This window comes from Rhinatrema bivittatum, chromosome 1, assembly GCF_901001135.1.
Source record: "Rhinatrema bivittatum chromosome 1, aRhiBiv1.1, whole genome shotgun sequence".
Taxonomy (NCBI): domain Eukaryota; kingdom Metazoa; phylum Chordata; class Amphibia; order Gymnophiona; family Rhinatrematidae; genus Rhinatrema; species Rhinatrema bivittatum.
The window spans coordinates 422,042,263-422,068,227 of record NC_042615.1 but is presented as its reverse complement, the minus strand read 5'-3'; the positions used below and the strand labels follow the sequence as shown (position 1 = coordinate 422,068,227).

Sequence of the window (25,965 nt, the reverse complement as noted above, 5' to 3'; positions counted from 1 at the left end):
GGGCGGGAGAAAGCCACCACTGTATTTTGTCTATGGTAGGATCGGAGAGCGGCAGGGGCATTTGAAACTCCTCCGAGACTGGCTTCCAGCGGGACAGCAAGGCTTTCTGTAAAGAAAACATATGCACAAAGGCCCAAGGAACCAAATCTATAGTTGAAGTCATAGAGCCCAGCACTTGAAGATAGTCCCAGGCCATGGGGACCGAGAGAGACATCAGATGTTGCACTTGATCCATAAGCTTGAGTGCCCGAGCTTTGGGTAACAGCACTTTGCCCACATGGGTGTCTAAGCGGGCTCCCAGGAATTTGAGAACCTGGGAGGGCTTGAGGCAGCTCTTGGAAAAGTTGACTATCCACCCGAGGGAGGAGAGAACTGACAAAACTTGGTTGACCGCTGTCACGCACAGGTCCTTCTGCCTTCGCTCGAACGAGCCAGTCGTCCAGGTATGGATGGACCAGGACTCCCTCTCACCGGAGGAAGGCTGCCACTACCACAATAACTTTTGTAAACATGCGGGGCGCAGTGGCTAGACTGAACGGAAGTGCCCGAAACTGATAATGTCTATCCGAATGTTGAAATGAAGGAACCTTTGGTGTTCTTTCTGGATCGGGATGTGAAGATAGGCCTCCGTGAGATCTAGCAAAGCGAGGTAGTCGCCCATGTGAACTGCCGCTACAATCGCCCTCAAAGTCTCAATGTGAGTGGAGGACCTTGAGGGCCCTGTTGACCCTCTTGAGATCCAGGATTGGCCGAAAGGATCCGTCCTTCTTGGGAATGACGAAGTAGATGGAATACTAGCTGGATCCCTGCTCTTGTTGGGGAACTGGGACTATGGCTCCGAGTACTAGAAGTCTGTTGAGCGTCTGGCACACCGCCGCCGCTTCCACGCTCCGCAGGGAGAGGTTACGTAGAGGTCCGGGAGATCTCTAGCAAACTCTAAAGCGTAACCTTTTTCGATCACTTCGAGGACCCACTGATCTGAGGTAATCTTGACCCATTCCTCGAGAAAAAGGGACAGCCGACCACCTAAGTCTGAAACGGAGGAATGGGCAGGCCTCATCTCATTGCGAGGGCTTGGCAGCGGAGCCTTGGTGGGTGTTGTCACGGAAGGGTCGCCGGCCCCGAAAGGACTGGGACCATGCTTGACCCCTAGTAGAGGTGTTTCGCTGAAAAGTTCCCCACGTCTTGGAGTATCTGCGCTGTCCCCGGAAGCGAGAGCGAGACGGAACAAATGACCTGGAATGTTTGGGGCGGTCCTCAGGCAGCTAATGAACCTTGTTGTCACCTAAGGATTTAATAAGCTGTTCCAGGTCCTCACCAAAAAGCAACTTACCCTTGAAGGGGAGAGTGCTCAACTGCGCTTTAGAAGAGGAGTCCGCAGCCCAAATCCTCAGCCAGATAAGACGTCTGGCCGATACTGCGGAAACCATGGCTCTGGCTTGAACCCAGAGAAGATCGTAAAGGGCATCAGCCCCATACGCAATCGCGCCTTCCAGCCTTTCTGCCTGTTCCGTTTCGCTCCTTCCCCAGAAACTAAAAATAGAACACTGCCGATTGCCTGAGAGTCTGCTTTTATTAAAATATACATATATATATATATTTTATTTTTTTTTGTATAGAACTTTAAGCAAGCAGAGGATAGCAAAGTCTTCCTGCTATGGAACCCAAGACAAGTACCTCAACGGGTGCAGACTAGGCAGAGAAAGGGGAGTGACTGGACCATCAGAATCACCCCATGCAGCCAGGCCCTAGGTCACCGGGAAAGTGGGTTCCAGGCTGAATAATCAAGTGGTCAAGTCCCCCCTGGGACCCAGTAAGAGCAAGGAGACAAACAAGTCTCACTTTACAACTTTACCTTTTTTTTTTTTTTTAAATTGTAAATAACAATACTTGCTTGATCTGAAATCAACCCAAAGGGAAGAAGGAGAGAAAAAATCCCGAAGGAACAGCAAAGAGATAAAACTAAGAAACCGCAGGTTCTACTCTCTGAATCTGCTGGAGACAAAGAAATACTGAAGGGACGCAGGGTAGGCTCTGTCCTGATATAGGATACCCTTTCAGTTTTTCTCTGTCTCCATCTGTTGGACAGGAGGCTCAACCCACTGTCTGGACTGATCCGGGTACGTACAGGGAATGTGTTGGGTTTTTTTTTAAAGCAAAATATTTTTTTAAGAAAATGTAGGAAAAGGAGAGGGAAAATTATTTTTATAGTAAGAAATCCTGTAATTTGGAGTGTGGCGTGGCTGGGGGTAGGATTTTAGCCTAACAGCTTTTCCTCCTACTGGGCTTCTAAGTCGGTTGGAAGTGGCCTCTACTGCCACATAAACCTTCATGTGCAGCTAGTTCGATTATTTTCTGCATTTTTTTTTTTTAAATCTCTCATTTATGCCGGCCGTCTGGCCCACTCATTACAGTGACAGTTCTTGGCGAGGGAGACTACAGATGACTTCTCCCTCCAGAACTCGGCATGTGTGCACCCAGAGTCTGGCAATAAACTATCGCCACTGTGCAATGACCAGGGGTGTGTACTCTGCCTCTGCAGCATCTCCTTCCCACCCCCTAGCCTTGGCCTGCCCAAAGAGCAGAACCTGGGCCTGAGAATCAACCAGGTTCCCTGTGCACAGCAAAAACACACAGAGCCATCATACAAACCCGCTTAAGTGGGTGATGCAGATTTGAGGTTTGCATGTGCACAGAGCCAATATAACAGAGCTTGAAACAGATTTATATACAGAAGATACATTTGGAAAACTAATTGTGCTGAACTAATGGGTCCACAAAGCAACGCAGGGCTATTCACTCAGAAGCACACGTACCTTTTTAGTCATGCGGTCGGATACACTCAAGTCTATGCAGAGTCTAGGCCCAGCATGCTTTGCCTCCAAAAGTTGCTCTGTTCTTATTGCTTTCAAAACACGTTTGCTGTGCTGCTGCTCTGTGCCTGTAACACAAGAGCTCTCTTGTAAGTAACTGGTGAAAACCATCTGGTCTGGCCACCAGATGGCACTATTCCTGTAATATAACACTCTAGTAAGGAGCCATCCATACCCCTCAGTCCCTCCCCTCTTAGAGAGTCTGGATTGGATGCCTGAACATTATTTAGCCCAGACATTTCAAGACACTTTGGGTCCAGTTTGAAGAAGCAAGGGAAGAGTAAGGATGTTTTAACATTTACACTCCGGTGAGGCCTCCCAGCTTCACCCAGAAGGCTTCTTTTAGAAGTGACACCTCACCGTGCACTACGTGACAGAAGGTCCTCCTCTTAATTTTCAGAGAGACAGATTTGTAAGTCTCATACTCTTTAGGGGCAAATGGGCTCTCACCAGGGGACCAAAGACCTGTGAGCCTACTCTAAACCCTGGGTGGGCAAGCACCAGTGATGGATCCTGCTGCGAGAGACAATGAAGGCAGAAGATGTAATCCAGTTTAACCTTTAAAGTATACTTTGGACTTGAGCAGAGTGGGGAAGTTTTTGGATCCCCCTTCCCCACTGGGATTGCAGGGCTGAGAACTTGCCTGACCCCACTGACTTTTCTCCAAGAAAAGTCCCCCAGAAATAGCTGTGAATAAAGAATGAAAAATCACTAAGGAAGGAAGAATAAGAGCAGGAGACCCCAACCAGATATATATATATATATATATATATATATACACACACACAAGGGATCAGGACGAGTTTGGTGTCAGAGGAAAAAGATATCTAAAAGTAGGATTGTTGCAATAAAGTTGGAGACCCCTCCACTAGGATTTCCTCACAGCGGCAGGATATACTGCATGCATTAAAATCACCATGGGGCTATCCAGATGTCTGGAAAAAGGACATCTACTTACCTAGAACCACACATGTACAACATTCAGATGGTAACTTCAATATTATGGATGGATGGTCTTTAATTTAGGAGTATTAATCAAAGTTTTATTTCATATCCAGAACTGGTCCTGTCTTAGTTACTATAGCCTCTCACCTCATTAGAAGCACCAATACAGTATATACATACTACCAATCGTTTTAACCTCATCTGTGCCATAAGCGAGAGCTTCCCCCCATAAAAAGAATCCCCCACAGGCATTGAGAGTCAAGTGTGGAATTAAAGTGTTAGCCGGAGCCGCTCCTAAGATACAAATTAGCCACAAACATCCGAAAAAAAAAGGGGTTACATATACATGCCAACTTTCTTTCTTTCTGTTCACCCGATCAGTGACTGCTGAAGCACAAATCCCTCCACCCCATTGCGCTACACCAGAAAAGAATCAGGACAGACTACTTGGAACTTGTCTGCTTTCATATTCTCTTTCTGAGTTTCCACTTCTGTTCTTCGTCTCCACTATATGCAGTACAGGCCCGCTTCTCCCTCCAGTTTAGCGCTTCCTCAGTTAAGTATTTTGGGAGTTATTTTTGGATCGGCGTCCTATCTGCAATGTTCGAAGGTACTTTTTACCCATGAACTTTACACACTTTCACTTTGAAAACCATCTAAGGAAACATTTCCAGCACACATTTAATCCTGTTAATTTTGTATGGGTAATTTTTCTGACGATGATTCCCACGGTGCTCGGCCCGGTCATTCCCCAGCGCCGAGGTAGATGCCCTCTCTGTCTCTGATGGCGATTGTTGACGGACTGTCACTGTGCCTTCACTGCTCCTGGCACTGTTTAGTGCCCAAGGATTACACGGGGCTTTGGTTAAGAACCCGAAGTATGGAGGGTTTTGTTTAGTCGAGGGCATTAAGTTTAGGTGCTATGGTAGTATCGATGAGTCATCGATGGCACGGATGAAATAGACAGCGGCATCAATGGCATGGATGAGGGCACCTAGGGAATCAATGGAATCAATGAGAGCATCAATGGCATCGACGTCGGCCCTGGCATCCGTGGACGTCCCTATCCCTCTAGCCCCGAAAACCCAGTGGAGGATCGCAGGAAGGACACTCGCAAGCATCGTGGGGCTGACAGAGGATGATTAACATAGAGAGAAAGGCGGCCGCAATTCGGTTGGTATGCTGGGGAAACCGTTTGTGAGGTGACAGGAACCGACCGAAAAACAGGGCATAATATTCCAAGAGCGTCGATGAAATGTACGCGAAGGGAGACCCGTGTAGGGAAAAATTATTTTTGAAGTAAAACTTAAAATGTTTCCGTTTGAGGAAAAGTTGTGAGAAATCTCTCACAGAGCTCCAGAATGCGAGGAAAACTGCAGCGTGGAAAAAAAAGAGACTGAAGGGAGACCCCTGTGGACACAGGGATCATGGCATACTGGGCATGCTCAGTGCACTCAGTGTGCCAGTTTCAATCAAAGCTTTCTAGAAACTTTGACAGAAAAGTTTTCCGTGATAGGTCTCCGTCCAGTGACGTCACCCACATGTGAGGACTACCATCCTACTTGTCCTGGGAGAAAATACAGATATGTACAAGCTCAGCACATAGCTTGCTTTGAAAGTAAGATAATGCATGCACACAGCATTGCTTGAAGAATTACAGGAATTTGGGCTATTAGGAAGCACCCTCTCCCTTCGTAACAGGCAGCTCTCTCCTAGTTACAGCCCACAGTTCCACTAGCCCTCCCTTCTCCTAGCTTGAAATCTGCAAGCTTCAAGGTCACACGCAGATAGATACAGACTACAAAAATAGAGACAGGATTTAATTACAAGTATGAGAAGACTTAGAGTGAGCCAGGAGATAGTGTGTTAAAGGTTTTGCATCTATAGCACCAAACAGCTGAAACACCTGGCAACTGCCCAGAACTTTTATACTTTTCAGTAGTGTTTTGCTTATTATCTGAGACAACAGATATATGATATACATATGCTGATCCTAGAGAGTATGTTATGTTCAGAGAAAATGCAAGAGTAAATGAGAGAAACAAAATGGTGATTACAGGTAGTGTACAAACCAGAAGAAATCCACCATATTGAGAGTGGTCCCGATCACACGCTGTAGTTTTTCCTTATCAGTTATTTTGACAAAAACTTTGGGAGTTAGAACAAAAAAAACTTGCTCTGAGCATGCAACAACCAAGGACATAATATACAGATACATGGTGGGATGAGTGGGACTTTTGACGAGAGCTAAACTGAGAGAAAAGCCCCAGAGTCTCCGGAAATGTATTATAATCTGTTTTATTTTTCCTCAAGCATTCTCATATGCGTTTGCTTTGTGCATATCTATTCATGCCTAAATGTAAACCGTTGTGATGGTACATTACTAAACGACGGTATAGAAAAGTTTTAAAATAAATAAATAAAATAAAATAAATAAATAAATATATTATAAAGAAAAATATAGCTTTACATACTTTCACATAAATTGTAGTCAGGTGTCATTTTTTAGTTTGCACACTACAGAATTTTGTACCATACAACAAACCTCCATCTTTCCAATTATTGACTATTGTAACAGTCTTTATATGGGACTCCCTTGTTTATCCCTTCAACCACTACAACTGCTTTTAAATTCTGCTCTTTAATTGCAGGATTAAAATGCTATGATCATATCGCTCCAGTTTTGATTGAACTACACTGGCTCTCTATTAGTGATAGAATCAAATATAAGCTTGATATGACTATTTTTAAATTGATTAATGATCAGTCCTGTGCATGGTTTAATGACATTTTGAAGATGTATCAACCATCCATAAATCTGTGGTCCTCACAGAGGGGTCTTTTGGACATTCCATCACCTAAGTTGCTTTTTCTGTTGTTGGTCCAGTCCTTTGGAACTCTTTCCCGATGGAGCTCCAATTATGTGACTCGGTTAAAACATTCAGAGGCCTTTTAAAACCTCTTATTTAAATTAACTTATATGTAATTTTAACTAGTCTTATTTTAAATTACTTTTTTTAATTGTATTTTTAATGTATGCTATTTTTGCCATATTTATGTACAGTTTATTGTACATGCCTAGACAGTCTAGTGTTAGGCGATTAACAAATTTTAATAAATATAAATGTAAATGTGTAAACGTGTCAAGGGAGTCAAATAGACAGTTACAGGTTTATTTATTTATTTTTATATACCAACATTCGATCAGAGATATCACATCAGTTTACATTCAGGTACTGTAGGAATTTCTCTATCCCCAGAGGGCTTACAATTTAAGTTTTTTTGTACCTGAGGCAATGGAGGGTAAAGTGACTTGCCCAAGGTCACAAGGTATATGGCCCAACAGCCTCAATATGTGCTAGGCTGACACCTGCTGGCTCTGCTGAACTTCTGCTGAAATGGTTTCCAAGGTGATGCCCTCTGGCGAGGCAGAAAGGCCTTGGTCTGAGTTGTGTTTAGTAAGGCTCCTATGAAGTCCAATAGATGTGATGAGCTTAGATGGGACTTTGGGTAGTTCAGAATGAACCCTAGTGACTACAACACCCAAATGGTCAAGTGCATGGACCTGATAGCTCCTGCCTGAGACATGCTCTTGACTAGCCATTACAGGAAAACATGCACTCCCAGTCTGCGTAAGTGCGCTGCCACCACGGACAGGCATTTTGTGAAGACCCATGGAGTAGATGCGAGCCTAAACGGCAACATCCAATGCTGGATGTGTTGAGTGCAACCATGAATCAGAGATACTTTTTATGACCAGGTAATATCTCAACATGGATATGTGTCCTTTAGGTCGAGGGAGCATAGCCAGTCCTCTTTATGCAAAAGAGGGGATCAAGGTGCCCAGGGAAACCATCTTGAACTTTTCTTTTTTTAGAAACTTGTTCAAGGATCTTAAGTCTAGTATGGTTCTCTTTGGAATCAGGAAGTACCCGGAGTAGAATCCCCGCCCTCTTTGCCCTGGTCATAAGGGCTCGACTGCTCAGCCATTAAGAGGGAGGAGAGTTCCCTTAGAAGTGTCTGATGCGCTTCGGCCCCCAATATGAGAATGGAGGGCAATTTGGCAGGATACCTAATTGATTCAATTGGTACCCTGACGGACGATAGACACAACCCACTGGTTCGAGATTACACTGGGCCACTGGTTCGCAAAGAACCACAGCCTGCCCCCAACCGGAGGGTTCATCGCCCCGGGTACAGGTGACTGGCTTACACTCTCTGCGGCCTAGTGAAAAACCCAGTCCCTGGAGGAGTTGGCTGTGGCTTGGGAGCTCTCTGCTGCTGGGAGGGCTGCAGGCGCCCTGATGGTGTTGGTCAGAGCCAGGAGGTGGAGAAAAATACTTCCTTTGGTAAAAAAACAATTTCCTTGGCCCTGGTCTCGCCAGCCTCCTGGATGAGGAAGACGGGTCCAGAGTACTGATGGAGAGTTTCATGGTGGTCCCAGAGTTAGGCCACAGTATCCCTCACCCTATCGCAAACATTTTGGAGTTCTCAAACATTTTGTGCCTGGCATCCTCCTCACTCAAAAGTTGAAATGGGATGACCTCCACCATCATCCTTACAAATCCTTCGAAGGTCAAGTCCTCAGGCGGGGACTCCTTCTCTCATCTGGAGGAGAAGGGTCTGATGGGAGACTATCAGAATCCTCAGAGAACTCCGTCGGATCATCCCCCTAGGTCACAGGGACCCTCATTCTCACTGTATACTAACTACAGGGGATGGGGCCCTAGGTACTCTGCCTTTGTCCAGGAGGTGCAGGCACTGGTAGAACTGGACAGGGAGCTACATTGAAATCATCGGTTCAGTGTGCTGCGGCAGTCAAAAAAGCAAACAGAATGTTGGGAATTATTAGAAAGGGAATGGTGAATAAAATGGAAAATGTCATAATGCCTCCGAATCGCTCCATGGTGAGACCGCACCTTGAATACTGCGTACAATTCTGGTCACTGCATCTCAAAAAAGATATAATTGCGATGAAGAAGGTACAGAGAAGGGCAACCAAAATGATAAAGGGAATGGAACAGCTCCCCTATGAGGAAAGACTAAAGAGGTTAAGACTTTTCAACTTGGAGAAGAGATGGCTGAGGGGGGATATGATAGAAGTGTTTAAAATCATGAGAGGTCTAGAACAAGTAAATGTGAATCGGTTATTTACTCTTTCGGATAATAAAAAAAACTAGGGGGCACTCCATGCAGTTAGCATGTGGCACATTTAAAACTAATCGGAGAAAGTTCTTTTTCACTCAATGCACAATTAAGCTCTGGAATTTGTTGCCAGAGAATGTGGTTAGTGCAGTTAGTGTAGCTGTGTTTAAAAAAGGATTGGATAAGTTCTTGGAGGAGAAGTCCATTATCTGCTATTAATTAAGTTGACTTAGAAAATAGCCACTGCTATTACTAGCAACAGTAGCATGGGATAGACTTAGTTTTTGGGTACTTGCCAGGTTCTTATGGCCTGGATTGGCCACTGTTGGAAACAGGATGCTGGGCTTGATGGACACTTGGTCTGACCCAGTATGGCATGTTCTTATAACCCTGGACGTCATGTGATGCCCTCAAGCAGAGGATACATAGCTCATGAGGATCAGTGGTAGACATGGTCCTCTGACATCGGTGAAAACCTGACATGGCCATGAGGAGGCGAAACAAAAGGGCCGCAAAGTCAAAAGCAATGACAGCGGGCGTCAATGGCCGGTGGGCACCAACGCACCACGCCGAAAACCCTGACCAGAGACACTACAGGGAAGCACCAAGAGGGACCCAGCAATGGAACTGCGAAGAAAAACCACAAAAAAACACAAAAATGTGGAGAGTTCTCCACAAAGCTAAACATAGCCAAATTGAGCTCAATTAATCTCTCCGCCGAAGAGACTGAAGAGTCATCCTGCGTGGACATGTGGTACAGAGCATGCTGGGCATGCTCAGTGTGCCTAGTCAAAGTTATAGAAATTTTGACATAAGTTTTCCGCATCGGGGCTCCATCCGATAATGTCACTCATATTGAAACATAGAAATGACGGCAGAAAAAGGACTAAATGGTCCATCCTTTCTGCCCAGCAAGCTTATGGTTTCACGAGCCGCACCAAACATTTCGATCCTATAGCCTTTAGGGATTCATAGTGTTTACCCATGCCCCTTTGAAGTCCTTCACAGATCTAGTCTTCACCACCTCCTCCGGAAGGGCATTCCAGGCATCCACCACCTTCTCCATATGCAAGGACTACCATTCTGCTTGTCCTCTGAGAAAATCTGCTATTATAAATATACAGTTTTTAGTTGTGTGTGCTGAGGGCTGGGAAGGAGAGGCACAAGGCTATAAAGTTCACTTAGTGCTCTTAATTCCCTGGAGAATCTGCCACACACTGAGCCCCATCATTCCCCCATCTCAAACTTCTCCAGGGAGGCAAAAGCTGAAGAAATGTGGGAGGCAGGTGGTCGGGTACCTGGGAGTGTGGCAGGGTTGCCAGCTTCCTAGAAATATTATCAAGAACAGCATCTGCCACTCCTCTGCCAACTCTGGCCTCTTCTTTCCTCCTTCTGCAGCATTTCAAAATACTGAAAGGGCAAGATTCCAAGGGGACCCTCCCTTGACCCATTCAATGATTTGACCTCTATCAACCTTCGGGGTGAGGGCAGCACCATCTCATCCCTCGCCTCAAGCAGCAGATTGCCTTCAGCTATCCTGAACTGGCTTGATCATGGTACCATGAAATGTAAACCTATTTTTCTTGCACACATGCTCTGTGTCTCTGAGGTTGATGTATTATGGTACAATAAAATGCGCCATTCTCATACATAAAATGACCCAAGTCAATTACATGCATGTGAGTTTAGTATTAATAGTATGCATTAAATTCTGCAATAATGTGACCATTCACACAGAAAAACTTAACTATACCTCCATGCAGTGTAGTTAAGTTTCTCTCAATAAAGGTTGTGTGTTGACATTTGTGTATTTTAACATGCATTATTTAGCTAAGAGAACATAGGAAATAAGCTGATTTTAAAAATTATTCAGCTTTTTTTTTTTTTGCATAGATTTTATAAGTGTTTGCAATACCTAAATGTGCAGTAAAAATGCAAAAAGTACAAGAAAATTTAGCAAACAGAATTAGCAGTCATTATTTGCTGACTTATCAATACATTTGCAAACATTGTTGCACCTTAGTACATCTTTATGTTTCAGAGAGGTAAACCAATAGTATTTAGACAAGGACAAGTCCATTTTTGTTCCACACATAGAGGATAACTTTCAAACAAGTGTGTGCGGAGGCATAAACGCATGTATATGATCATGTGTAGATTTGCAATAGCTTTTTTTTTTTTTTATAACCTGTGTGCATCACATACACACATTCTAAAATACACATATTTCTACCCTGAAACATACATGCAAATGTATGCTGATATGTAAGTACATGCAATGAGTTGAGTTTCAATGCACTGAACGCACATACTTATCCTACCAATCTTAAAAATATACACAAGTATACTTTGTATGAGAAAATAAAGTAGGTCTTGCATAAATCCCAATTTACACACACTTATGCAGGCATAAGTGAAATTACCAGCTTTACCAACTACTCCACCAGTTTACCCAGTCTTTCTCCAGATCATCGAGACCCTCATAGTTCTTCAGCCTGAACTCCTCCCCAGTTCATCCAGACCTCCCATCTGGTCAATAGCACATAACACATTTAATATCACTTCTGCCACATAAGCAGGTGTTAAATTATGCCAGTAAGTTAGCAAATTTACATGTATGTCTTTTAAAATAGGAACATACGTATGTAAATGTTTGCTTTTCCCTGGAGCGCCCCAGACTGCATATGCATATATCTGTGCATGAAAGCAAAAATATGCACATATGTTTTGAGGTTTATAAAATAGCATGTAAGTGAGTAGATGATACTTATGTGCATCTATGCTAACTTTTTTGTGCATAGTTGTTTGAAAATTTATCCTCTAGTTTGTACATTTTAGCTCTGTGAACAGTTCCTTTAGCTGCCTGGTAGCAATGTAGGTGTGGTGCTTGGATCTGCTGGATGATGAGTTGGGAAAGCTTGGATGCATCATTGCCGTGACACACAGTCTTGGTCATAGGGGAGCAGATCTTCTACAATAGAAAGGGCCCTGTTAATATCAAGTAGAGGACCTTCCTTTTGCTTTCTAATGGCATAAGGATTTGGACCATCCTGCAAGATCCTCATGGGGAGAGAGATTGAGAGGTAGTAACAGTGATAAACTGGTTAAAAAAATAGATTTAGTGATAAATAGTGGCATTATCAATGCTTCCCACAATAATAATTTTGGAGTACGTCTTGGACCTTGAAGGGGGTATACTAATTTGAGGAAACTTATTTCAAGAAAGAAACATACACGTCCTTTAACATTACTGATCAAAGTCTCAAAATTCAAGGCTGAATGGGTGGCTCACTGACTGATCTGGGAATGGAGAACTTCCTATCTCTGGGTCAGGGCTTCCCAAATTTTTATCCAATGTGACCTTATTTTAGCACTTGAAAATTTGAATAACCCCAGAGGATGACCAAAACAAATTAGCAGGGGTATGGTTTGCCGCCAACAATCACTTCTCACCCTCCCTCCACTCTAACTTATCCCTCGCTCATCATCCATTCTCTCCAGTCGATCTTCTTTCTCAATATCTATCTCTTCCAGAGGATCTCCTCCCCTCCAGTGTATTCCTCTCTCCCAACCGTCCCTCCTCTCTCCTCCCAAATGATCCTCTCACTCTCAAACCCTTCTTATGACCCTCAACTAATGCTCTGTCATGCCCTTTCTCTCATCCATCACAATCAATCCTTCTCCAACCCCCAAACCCCTCCTCCTTCACATCTTTCCCTTCAAATAGCTTTGGAGGCAACATTATTCTTTGGGTCCTGGGCCAAAGGCGGATGACAAATGGTAAGAAGAGAGGGCAACATTTTTCTCTTGGATAAGTTGTGGTGGATGAGGAGAGAAAGCAATGGCAATCTCCATTGCCTCATGCACATTCAGCCCTCCCCAAGTCCAATGGTGATCTGTAAGTGACAGCAGCATTAATAATGAAAGTCAGTACGGGTCCTGTGGCTAGGCAAGCTCATAAGCCCTGCAGTGGTCCTGATCTCTTCTGATGCAGGGCTTCCTGTTACCACAGAAATTCATGTACGGGCCACTACAGGGGCTTATGAGTGCGTGCTAGTTTACACTATTAATACTGCAGGTTCTGGCACCCACAGTTTGGGTCAAGTTCATAGCAATCAAAAATCATTTGTGCCTGAGAACCATTAACTGATTTGTATGAAATTAACCAGTTGTCTCAATCCAGTTCTCAGAGCACAGATGTCTATTTATGTAATACTTGATTACTCACCTTCAGACATCGGGGAGAGGTACAATCCTGAAGCCTTTAAAACAATCATTTGTACAAACATTAAAACTTCCTTCACTTATGGCGGCACAGTTTCAGCAGAGGCCAAAATGTTTGTGTCGCCTGCTCTGAGCTGCTTTCTGACCTCCCACGAGTACAATCAGAGAGAGGCACCCAGAGCACAGGTTCGCATCAGGCTTGAAAGTGTCACCAAGGAGCGGCATTTTTGTAGCCGATCCCTCTGCCGTTTTATAGACCATCCTCCAGAAAGGATGTGTGCACCTCTCCTCCCCTCCAGCAACAAATTTATACCACGGAGGAAACCTTGTGCATGGTGAACTCTTATCACTGAATGATGTTCTATAATCAGCAGCAATGCTGAAGAAATATGAAGAGTTTGAAAATTAGGATTAGAAGTCCTTAAAAAACAGAAAAAAACTGAAAGAACCTCTACCTTCAAGATGTTTTGCTTTTCTCCTCTCTTTTTCTTGCTTTCTTTTACTTTTCTTTGCTGCAACAATTTTCTCCCAGTGCCTCTGTTTCCTTAGGACGTTCCTCTTTTCATGAAGAAAAAAAATCAAAAGAAAACAGTACACAAGAATTTAAAACAAGATTCAGACCAGTTGTCGGTGTCAAAGAATCCTTACCGTACCAGTAAATATACTATTCAAAAGCAAGGCCCAGACACTTGGTATCAGATACACAAAGGGCTATCTCCTATTACGGGCTAAAAAGTTTCAGTGGGTTTGCAGTTATGCCTCTAAACTCGATTCTGAAGTTAGGTCCTAATATTAAAACACAGAATATGTCAAGCACATTTTCTAAGATCACTGTGAGATCCATATTCAGAAGTTATCCGGCTAAATGAGAATTTGGACACTTAGCTGACTATATTTTAGCCTGCTAATAAGTTAGGAGGCTAGAATTTATCTGGCTAATTTAGGCACATTCCTGGGGCATAATTCAGAGGAGCTGAGTTAGCTGGCTAAATTAAGCCAGATTAAGTTAGCCAGCTACATACTGGCTGTACAATCTTGGTGCTCACCCACCCTCCCCCATTTAGACTCATACAATTTTATACTTACACACAAGAAAAGTTACTTTTCAGAGCTCAACTGCTTACATTTTAAGCTTCTACATGAATGAAGAACATCCATGCCCTTTAATAAAGGTCTGTTCTGGATTCATATCCATATTGTGATGAGGCTCACTGTTTGCCCAGCAGAGAAAACCTGGACTGGATTTCTCCAGGGAGAACCAGAGGCAAACCCAGACAGCAAAGGCTTCGGAGAGACAGGAGGGAACCTACATTTCCCAGGATCTTAGAGCCTCTGAGAGATCAATGGGAAGGAGAGGGCTGGCCATTCACCAGGGGCCATGACCCTGGGGGATTGAAAACACACAGGTGAGCCCCTGGAGTAGAGAGGAGGGAGTATACAGTGATGTTGAGGAGTTTAAATTACCAACCAGCCTCACAAAAAGGGAGGAGGACATGGATTGCCCAGAGAAACCCAGACGAGGATGGAAGTAGACTAAGGGGAGGGTACTTTGACTATTTTTTTGGCTTTGTATTGTTTTGAGGACAGGAAGGCTGTTGCCTGAAAGCACAACGGTGGGGAGTAGGGATGAGTTGTGCTACAGCTTAAAGGTGTTTTGGTGCACAGACTTTTTTTTTTCCTTTTCTCCCTATGACTCTTGTGGACTTAAACTTAGGTTTGTTCGCGAGAGGTTTTTGTTGTTTGTTAAAAAGAAAAGTGTGAACAAGTACAAGACTGGGAATAGAGCTACAGACCTGTGGATTAAGGAGCTTTTGCTGCGGTGTCATGGCATCTGCAGACGAGGAGAAACGTTGTTCCCTCAGTAGGTGATTTTAATGGGAATATTCACTACACAAGGCTTTTGTGTTGCTGCTGTTTTGTTGGCTTTTTTTTTTTTTTTATTTCCCAAAACGGAGCCCCGGGAAGACTGCTATAGGCAGAGCTTTACCAAGGTGGATGATTTGCTAAGACACGCGATTTTCTTGACTGCCTGAACCCCAAAGACACTGTTGCTAGAGAGTCCTACAGAGTGGAACTGCTCATGGAGGTTTGGGCTGCCTAGAGCCAAGGCTCAGATCTACTCCAGGACAATATACTTTAACATCCATTTCTCTTATTTAAAAGGTGCCTCACAGAAACTTTATTTAGTTTTACCTCTAGACAGAAACACAAGAAGAATCCATTTCATTTTGTCTGAAACAGATTTACATATTTCACAAAAATTAAAGAAGAAAATTTTAAAAAGTCAATGATTCAATCCCTGTTTATCCATATCACATTCACAAACAAAAGGAATCTGGTAAATCAATTATCAGAAATAATGATGGATTTCAGAATAATTAGAACAGGGAAGAAATAAAGAGAATGGTATGATTTCAACAGAAAAGACACAGAAAGAGTAATTTTTGTTTCATAACAGTTAACATCTTGAAAAGTGTAAATGTGGAAATCACAACCCAAACTGGAGGGCCCAGTCTGGATCCCCATGGCAAAAGTGTTGGGAATTTGCTCACCCACGCTAAACATATTAACATCACAGAACATAAGAAGTGCCATGCTGGGTCAGACCAAGGTGCATCAAACCCAGCATCCTGTCTCCAACAGCTGCCACTCTGAGTCACGAACACCAGGCAGATTCCAGAAAGTAGTCTAATTCCTCTTACTCACTCCCAGGGATAGCAAAAGCTTACTTTGGACTATCTGGCTATTTATTTATTTAAAATTATTTCTGTACCGCAAGTACAAAGGTATTAGAACATAAGAACATACAAAATTGCCATGCTCGGTCAGACCAAGGGTGCATCAAGCCCAGCATCTTGTTTCCAACAGAGGCCAAATCAGGCCACAGAACCTGGCAATTATCCAAACACTAAGAAGATCCCATGCTACTGATGCAATTAATAGCAGTGGCTATAGACTTAGTTTTTGGGTACTTGCCAGGTTCTTGTGGCCTGGATTGGCCACTGTTGGAAATAGGATGCTGGGCTTGATGGACCCTTGGTCTGACCCAGTATGGCATTTTCTTATGTTCTTATGTTCTATTCCCTAAGTAAACTTGATTAATAGCAGTTAATGGACTTCTCCTCCAAGAACTTATCTAAACCTTTTTTGAACCCAGCTACACTAACTGCACTAACCACATCCTCTGGGAACAAATTCCATAGCTTTATTATGCGTTGAGTGAAAAAGAATTTTCTCCGTTTAGTCTTAAATGTGCTACTTGCTAACTTCATGGAATGCTCCCTAGTCCTTCTAGTATCTGAAAGTGTAAATAACCGATTCACATCTACTTGTTCAAGACCTCTCATGATCTTAAAGACCTCTATCATATCCCCCCTCAGCCGTCTCTTCTCCAAGCTGAACAGCCCTAACCTCTTCAACCTTTCCTCATAGGGGAGCTGTTCCATAAGAAAATTGGTTCTTACCTGATAATTTTCGTTTCTGTAGTACCACGGATCAGTCCAGAACATGGGTTATGCCTCCCTTCCAGCAGGTGAAGACAGAGAAAAACTTGAAAGGCACCCTTACTTAACCTGGTGTGCCACCTGCATCCCTTCAGGATATAGAGTATCAAAGTAGAATAAGACTAGCAATGAATCAAGTAAGAACCGAACCGTAAAACGAACGTATAAACATGTAACCGTTAGCTTTCTTAGTATGCTGCAATAACATATCCTGAATATGTGCGTGCCGACTTTATAGATCCCCCTGTTACCCACTCCTAATCTTTGGGCGGGCGTCTGGACTGATCCGTGGTACTACAGGAATGAAAATTATCAGGTGAGAACCAATTTTCTTTTCCCTGTATGTACCCGGATCATTCCAGACCATGGGATGTACCAAAGCTTCCCTAAACTGGGTGGGACCTCGCGAGTCCTGCACACAGTACACCACTCCCAAAATCTCCGGGCACCTGAATGTCCAAGGGTAGTGGCAAGCAAATGTATGGAGCGTCTTCCAAGTAGCCGCTCTGCAAATCTCCTGAGGCGATACCAACTGGCATTCGGCCCAAGAAGCTGTTTGAGAGTGAATAGAATGGGCCTTCAGGCCCTCAGGACCAGGTCATCCTTTACAAATGTGTGCAGACGAAATTGCTTCTCTCAACCAGCGAGCAATCGTCATTTTAGAAGCCTTGTGACCTCTCCTGGGACTGCTCCAAAGAACAAACAAATGATCTGAAAGTCTGAAAGGATTTGTGACCTCCAAATAGCGTAACAGAGCTGAGCGAACGTCTAGACCAATGGTTCTCAACCTTTTTCCCATCGTGACACACCTGACAGGCCACGCTCACACATGTGACACATTGCTCATTGCAATTTACAACGGAAACAAAAAATAAAGGTCCAGTATTATTTTTGTTAAGAATGATTCAAGAAAAAGATACATATTCTGTCTGTACAGAAATTGCATAAACAGTAAACATCCCACACCAAAACAGTATCAATTTCCAGCACTTAACAGTAACCACCTTACCTAAGAAAAGGCAACACTGAAAATATTATACCAGCTCTTAAGACACCAATACATCTCCTATCAGGAAAACGGAGAACAAGTCAGGCTGCTTTAGAGCCCTACACAGAAGCTACATGCCAGCAGAAAACCTCACCTAAATCACATGTGCTGACCCTCACCTAACAAAGAATAAAGAGACCAAACGCATAACTAGAAGCATGCAGACAAAAACTGAATTGGAAACCGCAACAAGCCAGAGTCCCTGTATAGAGTGCAACAAAGGAAAAAAAAGAAACATCACCCATCCTTATAAAACAAATCAAGAAATATAAAATCAGTAGCAGTAAAACCATACTAACAAAAATAACAGATTATTTCAAAACAGCGGATGAATGAAACATCCAATAATTAAAAACTCATATACAAAATTTCTAGATACCAATAAAATATTTAAAAATAGCAAACACAAAGACCCAGTAATGAAAAATAATAAGGATACAAACAATGTTTTGCTCTGCATACCAGGTACCCTGAGATTGCTTTGAATTAGCAGGAGGAGGGATGGTTTGCTTGCAACTTTCTCCTCTCTCTCTCTCACACTGGCTCTCAATTGCTCACATATACATGTGCTTTTTCTCTCTCACTTTTATAGGCTCTTAATTACACATTTACACACATGCTGTCTATCTTTTCAGGCTTACACACACAGGCTTTCAATCACACACATACATGCTGTCTTTTTCTCTCACACAGACTCTCATTCACATGCTTACTCTCTTTCTCTCATTTATACACAGGCTCTCAATCACATACTCACATGCTCCCTCACCTAAACCAGCTCTCGGTCACACACAGACACACGTGCTCTCTCTTTCTCTCATTTACACACAGGCTCTCAATCACATACTCCCTCACCTAAACCAGCTCTCAATCACATAGACACACATGCTCTCTCTCTCACTTTCACACATGCTCTCAATCACATACTCACATGCTCCCTCACCTAAACCAGTTCGTAGCGCGTAACGTATCGCCTGTAGCTCCAGGAGATTGATCTGGAAGGACTGTTCCTGCTGGGTTCAGAGACCTTGGGTCTGAAAGTGATCGAGGTGGGTCCCCCATCCCTTGCAGGAGGCGTCTGTGGTGAGGACTGCATTGTGCAGAAGGAGTGTGAAAGGCGCCCCTTTGGTGAGTGTGTGGTTTCTTAACCACCAGTCGAGTTCTGAGGCCATGGCTTTTGTTAACGAGACCTTCCAGGTGAGTGGTTACGCATGTTGTTTCCACTGTCGCTTGAGATTCCACTGCAGTTTCCGCATGTGTAGTCGCGTGTGGGAGACTGTGTGGATGGAAGCCACCATATGTCCCAAAGCTGTCAAGACCTGAAGGGTGGAGGGAGTCCACGTCATCTGTAGGCAGCGGAAGATCTGGCGCATGGTTTGTCGTCTGTCTCGTGGAAAAAAGACTCTGTGCTTCGTAGTGTCCAGCAAGGCTCCAATGAACTGAATTGTTTGCGTCGGTTGTAGCTGGGATTTTTGGTAGTTCACTACTATTCCCAAGTGGTTGAGACAATTTATCATGTCGTGGAGATGCTGGCGAAAGGTAGTGGGATTGGACGCCACGAGTAGCCAATCGTCCAGGTAGGGAAAAATAATGATCCCCCGTTGACGGAGGAATGCCACCACCACTGCCATGCACTTGGTGAACACTCTGGGTGCTGTCGATAGTCCAAAGGGAAGTATTTTGTATTGAAAGTGCTGGCCGTTGACTTGGAAAGAGAGATATTGCCAGGAGGAAGGATGCATTGGAATATGAGTGTTTGCGTCCTTGAGATCTATGGAGCACATCCAGGCTTTGGGTTGGATCAGCGGTAATATGGATTTGAAGGATACCATCTTGAGTTTTTCCTTGACTATGAACTTGTTGAGGTCCCGGAGATCCAGGATCGGGTGGAGGTTTCCGGATTTCTTTGGAATGAGGAAATATGGGGAGTAGAAACCCATGTTCTGGGTGGACAGGGGGAGGTGGCAGACAGCGTTTTGTTGCAACAAGGCTGTCACCTCCCCTTCCAGTCACGCAGGGTTGGATTGGGTTCCTCTGGATGTGAAATGAGGGAGAGCTGGGGGGGGGGGGGGGGACAGGAACAGAATCTTGTATCCCCCGGCGCACGACATCCAGGACCCATTGGTTTGATGTTATATACTCCCATTGCTGGATGTGGGATGTTATGCCCTCAATTAATACCTGAGGTGATGGTGGCAAAGGTGTCTCTAAAAAGACAGACTCGTTTATTGGAGGATTGCATTTGCTGGTTCTGAGAGCGCTGTGGGCATGGCCGTCCCCGCCAATTTTGGTTTGGTGTGGTTTGCTGGCATGGCGGAGGTTGGTACGACTGTGGGCGGTAGGATGCGTAAGGACGGAAAGATCTACGTTGGAAAGGCTGTCTTCTAGCGGGTGCATAGAACCTACGTGAAGAACAATAAGAGTGTGGAGTGGTGAGTGATTGTATGGCCACTGATTGCTCCTTGAGCTGAGCCACCGTTTCTTGTAACTTTGAGCCAAATAAATTGTCACCCCTGCAGGGCAGGTTAGCCAACTTATCGTGGACATCGTCCCTTATGGTACTCACCCTGAGCCATGCCATTCTCCTTGCCACGATCGCGTTCGCCGAAACTCTGGAAGAAATGTCAAAGCCTTCGTAGATGGTACGCAACAAGTGTCGGATAGCCTCTTCGATGTCTTGCAGTGGATGAGGACCATGGAGAGACTGTGGATCATCCTTGAGGCGTTGCACGCACTCGAATAGATACTGTACCAGATAAAACTGGTGGTGATTAATTCGGGTGGCGAGCATGGACGCTTGATAGGCCCACTTAGCAAACTCGTCCAGAGCACGAAGGTCTCTGCCAGGAGGCGAAACTGAATGGAGTTTAGCTTTCTTCGCCTTCCCCATCGCGGATTTGACCACCAGAGCCACGTGTGGTAGTTGACGGGTCGTGTAATACAGGGATTTTTGCATTTTATATTTCACGTCAATCTTCCTGGACACTGTAGGGAGCGTGAAAGGGGTGTCCCAGGATTTTTCTAGGACTGAATCCAAAACCGCATGCGGTGGTAGAGCAGTGGGTTCGGCCGGAAGGTCGAAGATTTTCAGCAAATTGAGAGTGTCTGCTCTGGGTTCCGGAACTTTTTGAATGGAAAGTTTAAGGACCTTCCCAACTTTTTCCAGAAACTTCGGATATGTGAGGTCCTCCGGCAGGGAATAAGGCTCCGCTGGTTCATCCGCCGGGTCAGAGGGATACCCACGAAACAGAAATTCTCAAAAAGGGTTCTCTACAGAAGAGAGCCTGCAACTCAGAAATTCTGCGAGCTGAGCATATAGCCACCAAAAACACCATTTTCAAGGTGAGGTCCTTCAATGTCACCGACTTAAGAGGTTCAAACGGAAGGATCACACAAAACGCGAAGAACCAAATTAAGACTCCACAACGGACATACTGGACGGACAGGAGACTTCAAATGCCTTACTCCCCTGAGGAAACGCACCACATCTGGATGTGACGCCACCGAGCTACCAACCAGAGTGCCTAGGGCCTCTACCTGTACCCGTAGGGAGTTAAAAGACAAGCCCTTGGCTAATCCATTTTGCAAAAAGCTTAACATCTGAGCAAACGTAGCGTGTCTGGGAAGAATCTCTCGTTTCTACTTTATGACAGTCTACTACCGTTCTTAATTGTGCAGCTACATAATACCACTGTAAACATGGAACTCCTAGCTTTCTCCTGACCTTAGGCAAATACAACACATGTCCCGTCACTCTGGGCGATCGTTTTCCAGATAAAACAAAAGAAAAGCAAGTTTGCTTACCGCAAACGGTGCTTCCGTAGACAGCAGGATGAATTAGCCATGCTGTCATGGGGACTGTCGGTCAGGCATTGGAGGCGGAGCTTTCCAAAGCTGATACAGAGCTTAGCTCTGTGCGGCTGCGCGTGTGTTCCCATGCAGGAAGGCAGAATCTCCTCAGTCTGTATTTTATCAGTAAGGAAGGCTGTCCAGGGAGGTGGGCGGGTCAGCATGGCTAATTCATCCTGCTATCTACAGAAACACTGTTTACGGTAAGCAAACTTGCTTTTTCCCGTCAATAGCAGGGCTGAATTAGCCATGCTGTCATGGGAGTCCCAAGCTCCCAGTCATGCTAAATGACATATTCCTTTTTTTTTTTTTGCGTGACTTACCCAGCATGGACAGCCGATTTTAGAGTTATGAAACTAAAGTATCTAAGACCACTCGTCCCAGCTTGGCATCTTGAGATGTTTGCTGGTCCAAACAGTAATGGGATGTGAAAGTATGTAGAAATGACCAGGTGGCCGCTTTACAGATGCCAATAAGTGGAACCTGACCTAGATGGGCCAATGAGATGGAGATTGCTCGTAGTTGATGAGCATTCGGTTTTACTTGCAGTGCCATATCGCTTTTGTTGTAGCAGACTTGAATGCATTGTGCTATCCAGCTAGAAATTATCCATTTTGCCACTGGCAGGCCAGGGGCATTCGGGTTAAAGAAGAGGAATAGTTGGGATGGTCTTGAGTTCGATTGCATCTTAGCGCCCGTTTACAGTCCAGGGTGTGGAGTAACTTCTCTCGGTCATTATGGTGAGGTTTTGGAAAAAATGTAGGGAGTTCTATGGACTGGTTGATGTGAAAGGCTGAGACCACCTTCGGAAGGAAGGATGGGTGAGTCTGTAGCACTGCCTTGAGGTGGAAGAACTGAAGGTAAGGCTCGTAATGAACGAGTGCTTGTAGTTCACCAACTCAGCGAGCTGAGATTACAGCAATGAGGAACACCACTTTCCATGTGAGGTACTTCACATGTGCTGAGTCCAAAGGTACGAATGGAGGAAGCATTAATTGCTCTAGGACTAAGTTGAGATTCCAGGCCACTAGAGGCTTGGATATTGGGGGTCGGAGATGGTAGAGACCCCTAATGAATCTAGAAACTAGTGGGTGTTGGGTTATTGGGTGGCCCTGGAGTGGCCTGTGGTAGGCTGTGTTGGCACTGAGGTGCACTTGGACGGAGGTGGTTGCTAGCCCCACTGAGTATAAGGTGAATAGATAATCTAATCGATCTGTTGGAGCATAGTGATTAGTGGCGCACCAGGACTCATAGCGCTTCCATTTCAGTTGGTACGCTTTCCTAGTGGACGGTTTCCTGGCCGCAAGCAAAATGTTTTGGGTTTCTGCAGATATACCTTGATCCGTCAGTAACGCCCGTTCAGTCTCCACACTGTCAGGTGGAGCTAGTCTTGCATGGGGTGGAGAAGGGCTCCAAGTTCTTGGAATAGTAGGCCTTCTGTGTGTCCCAATGGGATGGGGGTATCGATTGATAGGTGGAGCAGGTATGCATTCCAAGGTTGCCTGGGCCATGCTGGGGCAAATCAGGATCAGGTCTGCTGTCTCGGCTATGCATTTCTGAATCGTGCGCGTTATCGGTGGGATCGGTGGGAAGGTATACATCAGGCTTCCCGACCACGGGAGTAAGAAGGTGTCCTGAGCCGTGCGGAGATGACTAGGAAACAGTGAGCAGAACTGAGGTACCTTCGTATTCTGTTCGGTGGCAAAGAGATCTATGGATGGTGTGCCCCATCGATTGACAATATCGTCGGCCACTTGCTGGTGTAATGACCACTCATGAGGGTGAAATATTTATTCAACTTAATTTGTCCACCCGAGTATTGGCTATACCCAGAAGATAGGTTGCTTGCAGATGGACTGCATGTCGACTCGCCCAATCCCATATGAGAAGTGCTTCCCTGCCTAGTATCAATGAACCTGACCCTCCTTGTTTGTTGATATAAAACATGGCTACTTGATTGTCCATGTATATCATGACTCTTCTTCCTTGCAAGCTTGCATGAAAGGTTTTGAGGACATATCAAATCGCTCTTAGTTCGAGAAGAGTGATTTGATATGACTGTTCACGAAGGGTCCATAAGCTCTGTGTTTGTAGGTGGTCGAGGTGAGCTTCCCATCCTTTGAGGGAAGCGTCTGTTGTGAGCACTATGTTGTGAGGTGGCACTGTGAAAAGTGCTCCTTTTTGAAGCACCTGCGGTTTTAACCACCAATTCAAGTCCATGATCATGTCTGGAGTCAAGGTGATTTTCCGAGACAAAGGTTGGGAGTGCTGTGACCACTGGCGTTTTAGTCTCCATTGCAGTCGGTGAATATGAAGACGGGTGTTGGAACTATGTGAATGACTGCCGCCATATGACCCAATACCGACAGTATTTGGCTGGCTGTTGGTCGGGCTGACGACCATAGGTGATTGGTAAGAGTCTGTAGTAGTAACCTTCAGTCTCTGGGTAGAAAAGCTCTGCTTTTGGTCGCATCCAACAATGCTCCTATGAACTGAAGTGTTTGGGAGGGTTGTAGATTTGACTTTTCGTAATTGATAATGAGGCCTAGTTCCTGAAGACACGAAATGGTCTGTTGTAGGTGGGTTAGGAGGGTACACGATTTGATGCTACTATGCGCCAGTCGTCTAGATAGGAAAATATTTGGATTCCCAGCTTTCGAAGGTGGGCCACCACCACTGCCATGCACTTTGTGAACACATGAGGGGCTGCTGAAAGGCCGAAAGGGAGAACCTTGTATTGGTAATGTTGTTTCTTGTAGTGGAAATAGAGGTATTGCCATGAAAAGAGGGGTGCATTGGAATATGAGTGTAAGTATCCTTCAAGTCTAGTGAGCACATCCAATTGTTGGGTTGAAGAAGGGGAAGAATTGTTTTCAAGGAGACCATTTTAAATTTTTCTGTGACTACATGTTTGTTTAACTCGCTTAAGTCCAGAATTGGGCGTAGACCTCCCAATTTTTTGGGAATTAAAAAGTAAGGGGAATAAAACCCCGTATTCTGAAGGTTCGGGGGTAAGACTCGAATTGCTTGTTAATGTTGAAGGGTTCATATTTCTTTGGTTAACTGAAGATGATTGGCACACATGCCTGTGCTTGGAATGAGATGTGGAAGGGAAGGTCTGGAGAGAAAGTGTAGTTGATAGCCCTGATGGACTATTTCTAGAACCCAGCGATCGGTTGTGATTTGTGACCAGGCTTGACTGAATGCCCTGATTCTTCCTCCCACAGCCGTGGAGGGTGATGGCCTAGCTGGATTTAAAAAGAGGGTGGATTTTTTAAGGCAGTGGAGGCTAGTTGTTATGCCCAGTAGCAGACGGCTGCGACCTCTGTTGCTCACCTCATGCCTCTCTGCACTAACTCCGTTGGGTAGTCTTGCAGATTCTGCCAGCTATCGCCAGCCTGCCTGCCCCTGTTCTCGGGCCTTCCTGGATGGCATGGACGCCGCTGACCATCTTGCCCACGGAGTTCCTTAAGTGCATGCGCGCGCTCTCGGGTCAGTCTTATGCCTGTAATGGCAGGAACCTCAGAGGCATCCCCCCGATGATGTCATTCATCATGGACTCTTAAGCCATCTGGCCCTGTCTGCCTACGACTTGGCAACGAGCTCTCTCATTGCTGAATCCGCTTCGCTCACTACGGACTTCCCGTTCCAGCTCCTGCTTCCTCAGCGTGCGACGTCCCGGGTACCTGCTCCGCGGGGGCCCTTTCTTCGTCTCTGGCTATCCACTCCTTGGAGGGCCTTGCGCCTAGGACCGCTGCCTGCCCCGATCCCGGGGCTTCCTCTGGAACCTTCGCTACTTCTACAGTGAGTACTCCGCTTCACGGACCACTTCCATTACATCTCTACTGAGGAACTCTCATCGGTGTACCCCGCTCTGCGGACCATTGCCGTATCATCTCTACTGAGGAACCCTCATTGGTGTACCCCGCTCTGCGGACCATTGCTGTATCGTCTCTACAGAGGACTCCTCTTTGGGTATACCCCACCTCACAGACCTCGTGGCACCTCTGTGTCTGTGTGACTTTCATGATACACTCCCCGCTCAGCGGGCAGTGTCGCTCTACTGCTCTATAGACTCAAGGACTACTGAGCTATATCTGACGTCAGCTCCCAGCACTGACGCTCCATGGCTCCACCCCCTGGGGCCATCCTCTCTAGGTCCTCCCGTCCTTTCAGCTCACTCTCCCTCCAGTACCTGCTGTTCCACACACCCTGAAGCTGAGACCTTGCCTCCCGACGGTGAGGCTCACAGGGCTCCTTCCCGTGGGCGGTACCATCTCTCACCTAGGCCCAGGGCCCACATACCCACAAGCCCTAATTTGTGGATGCTGTGTGCGTGGCCTTCCTCGGCGTTGTTGATATTGCGACGATTGTCGAA

The 25,965-nt window shown here is 45.2% G+C and overlaps 1 protein-coding gene across 1 annotated transcript in view; it reads right to left on the bottom strand.

Moving 5' to 3' along the window:
* The window catches only part of TRMT10B (tRNA methyltransferase 10B), a 94,488-nt gene that overhangs the window by 41,035 nt on the left and 27,488 nt on the right, over positions 1-25,965 (bottom strand). Inside the window, exons 3-4 of the mRNA XM_029603373.1 lie at positions 13,643-13,745; positions 2,817-2,941 (exon numbers count right to left, since the gene is read on the bottom strand). Coding sequence (XP_029459233.1) covers positions 2,817-2,941; positions 13,643-13,745 — 228 coding nt within the window. The remainder of the gene's footprint in view (positions 1-2,816; positions 2,942-13,642; positions 13,746-25,965) is intronic.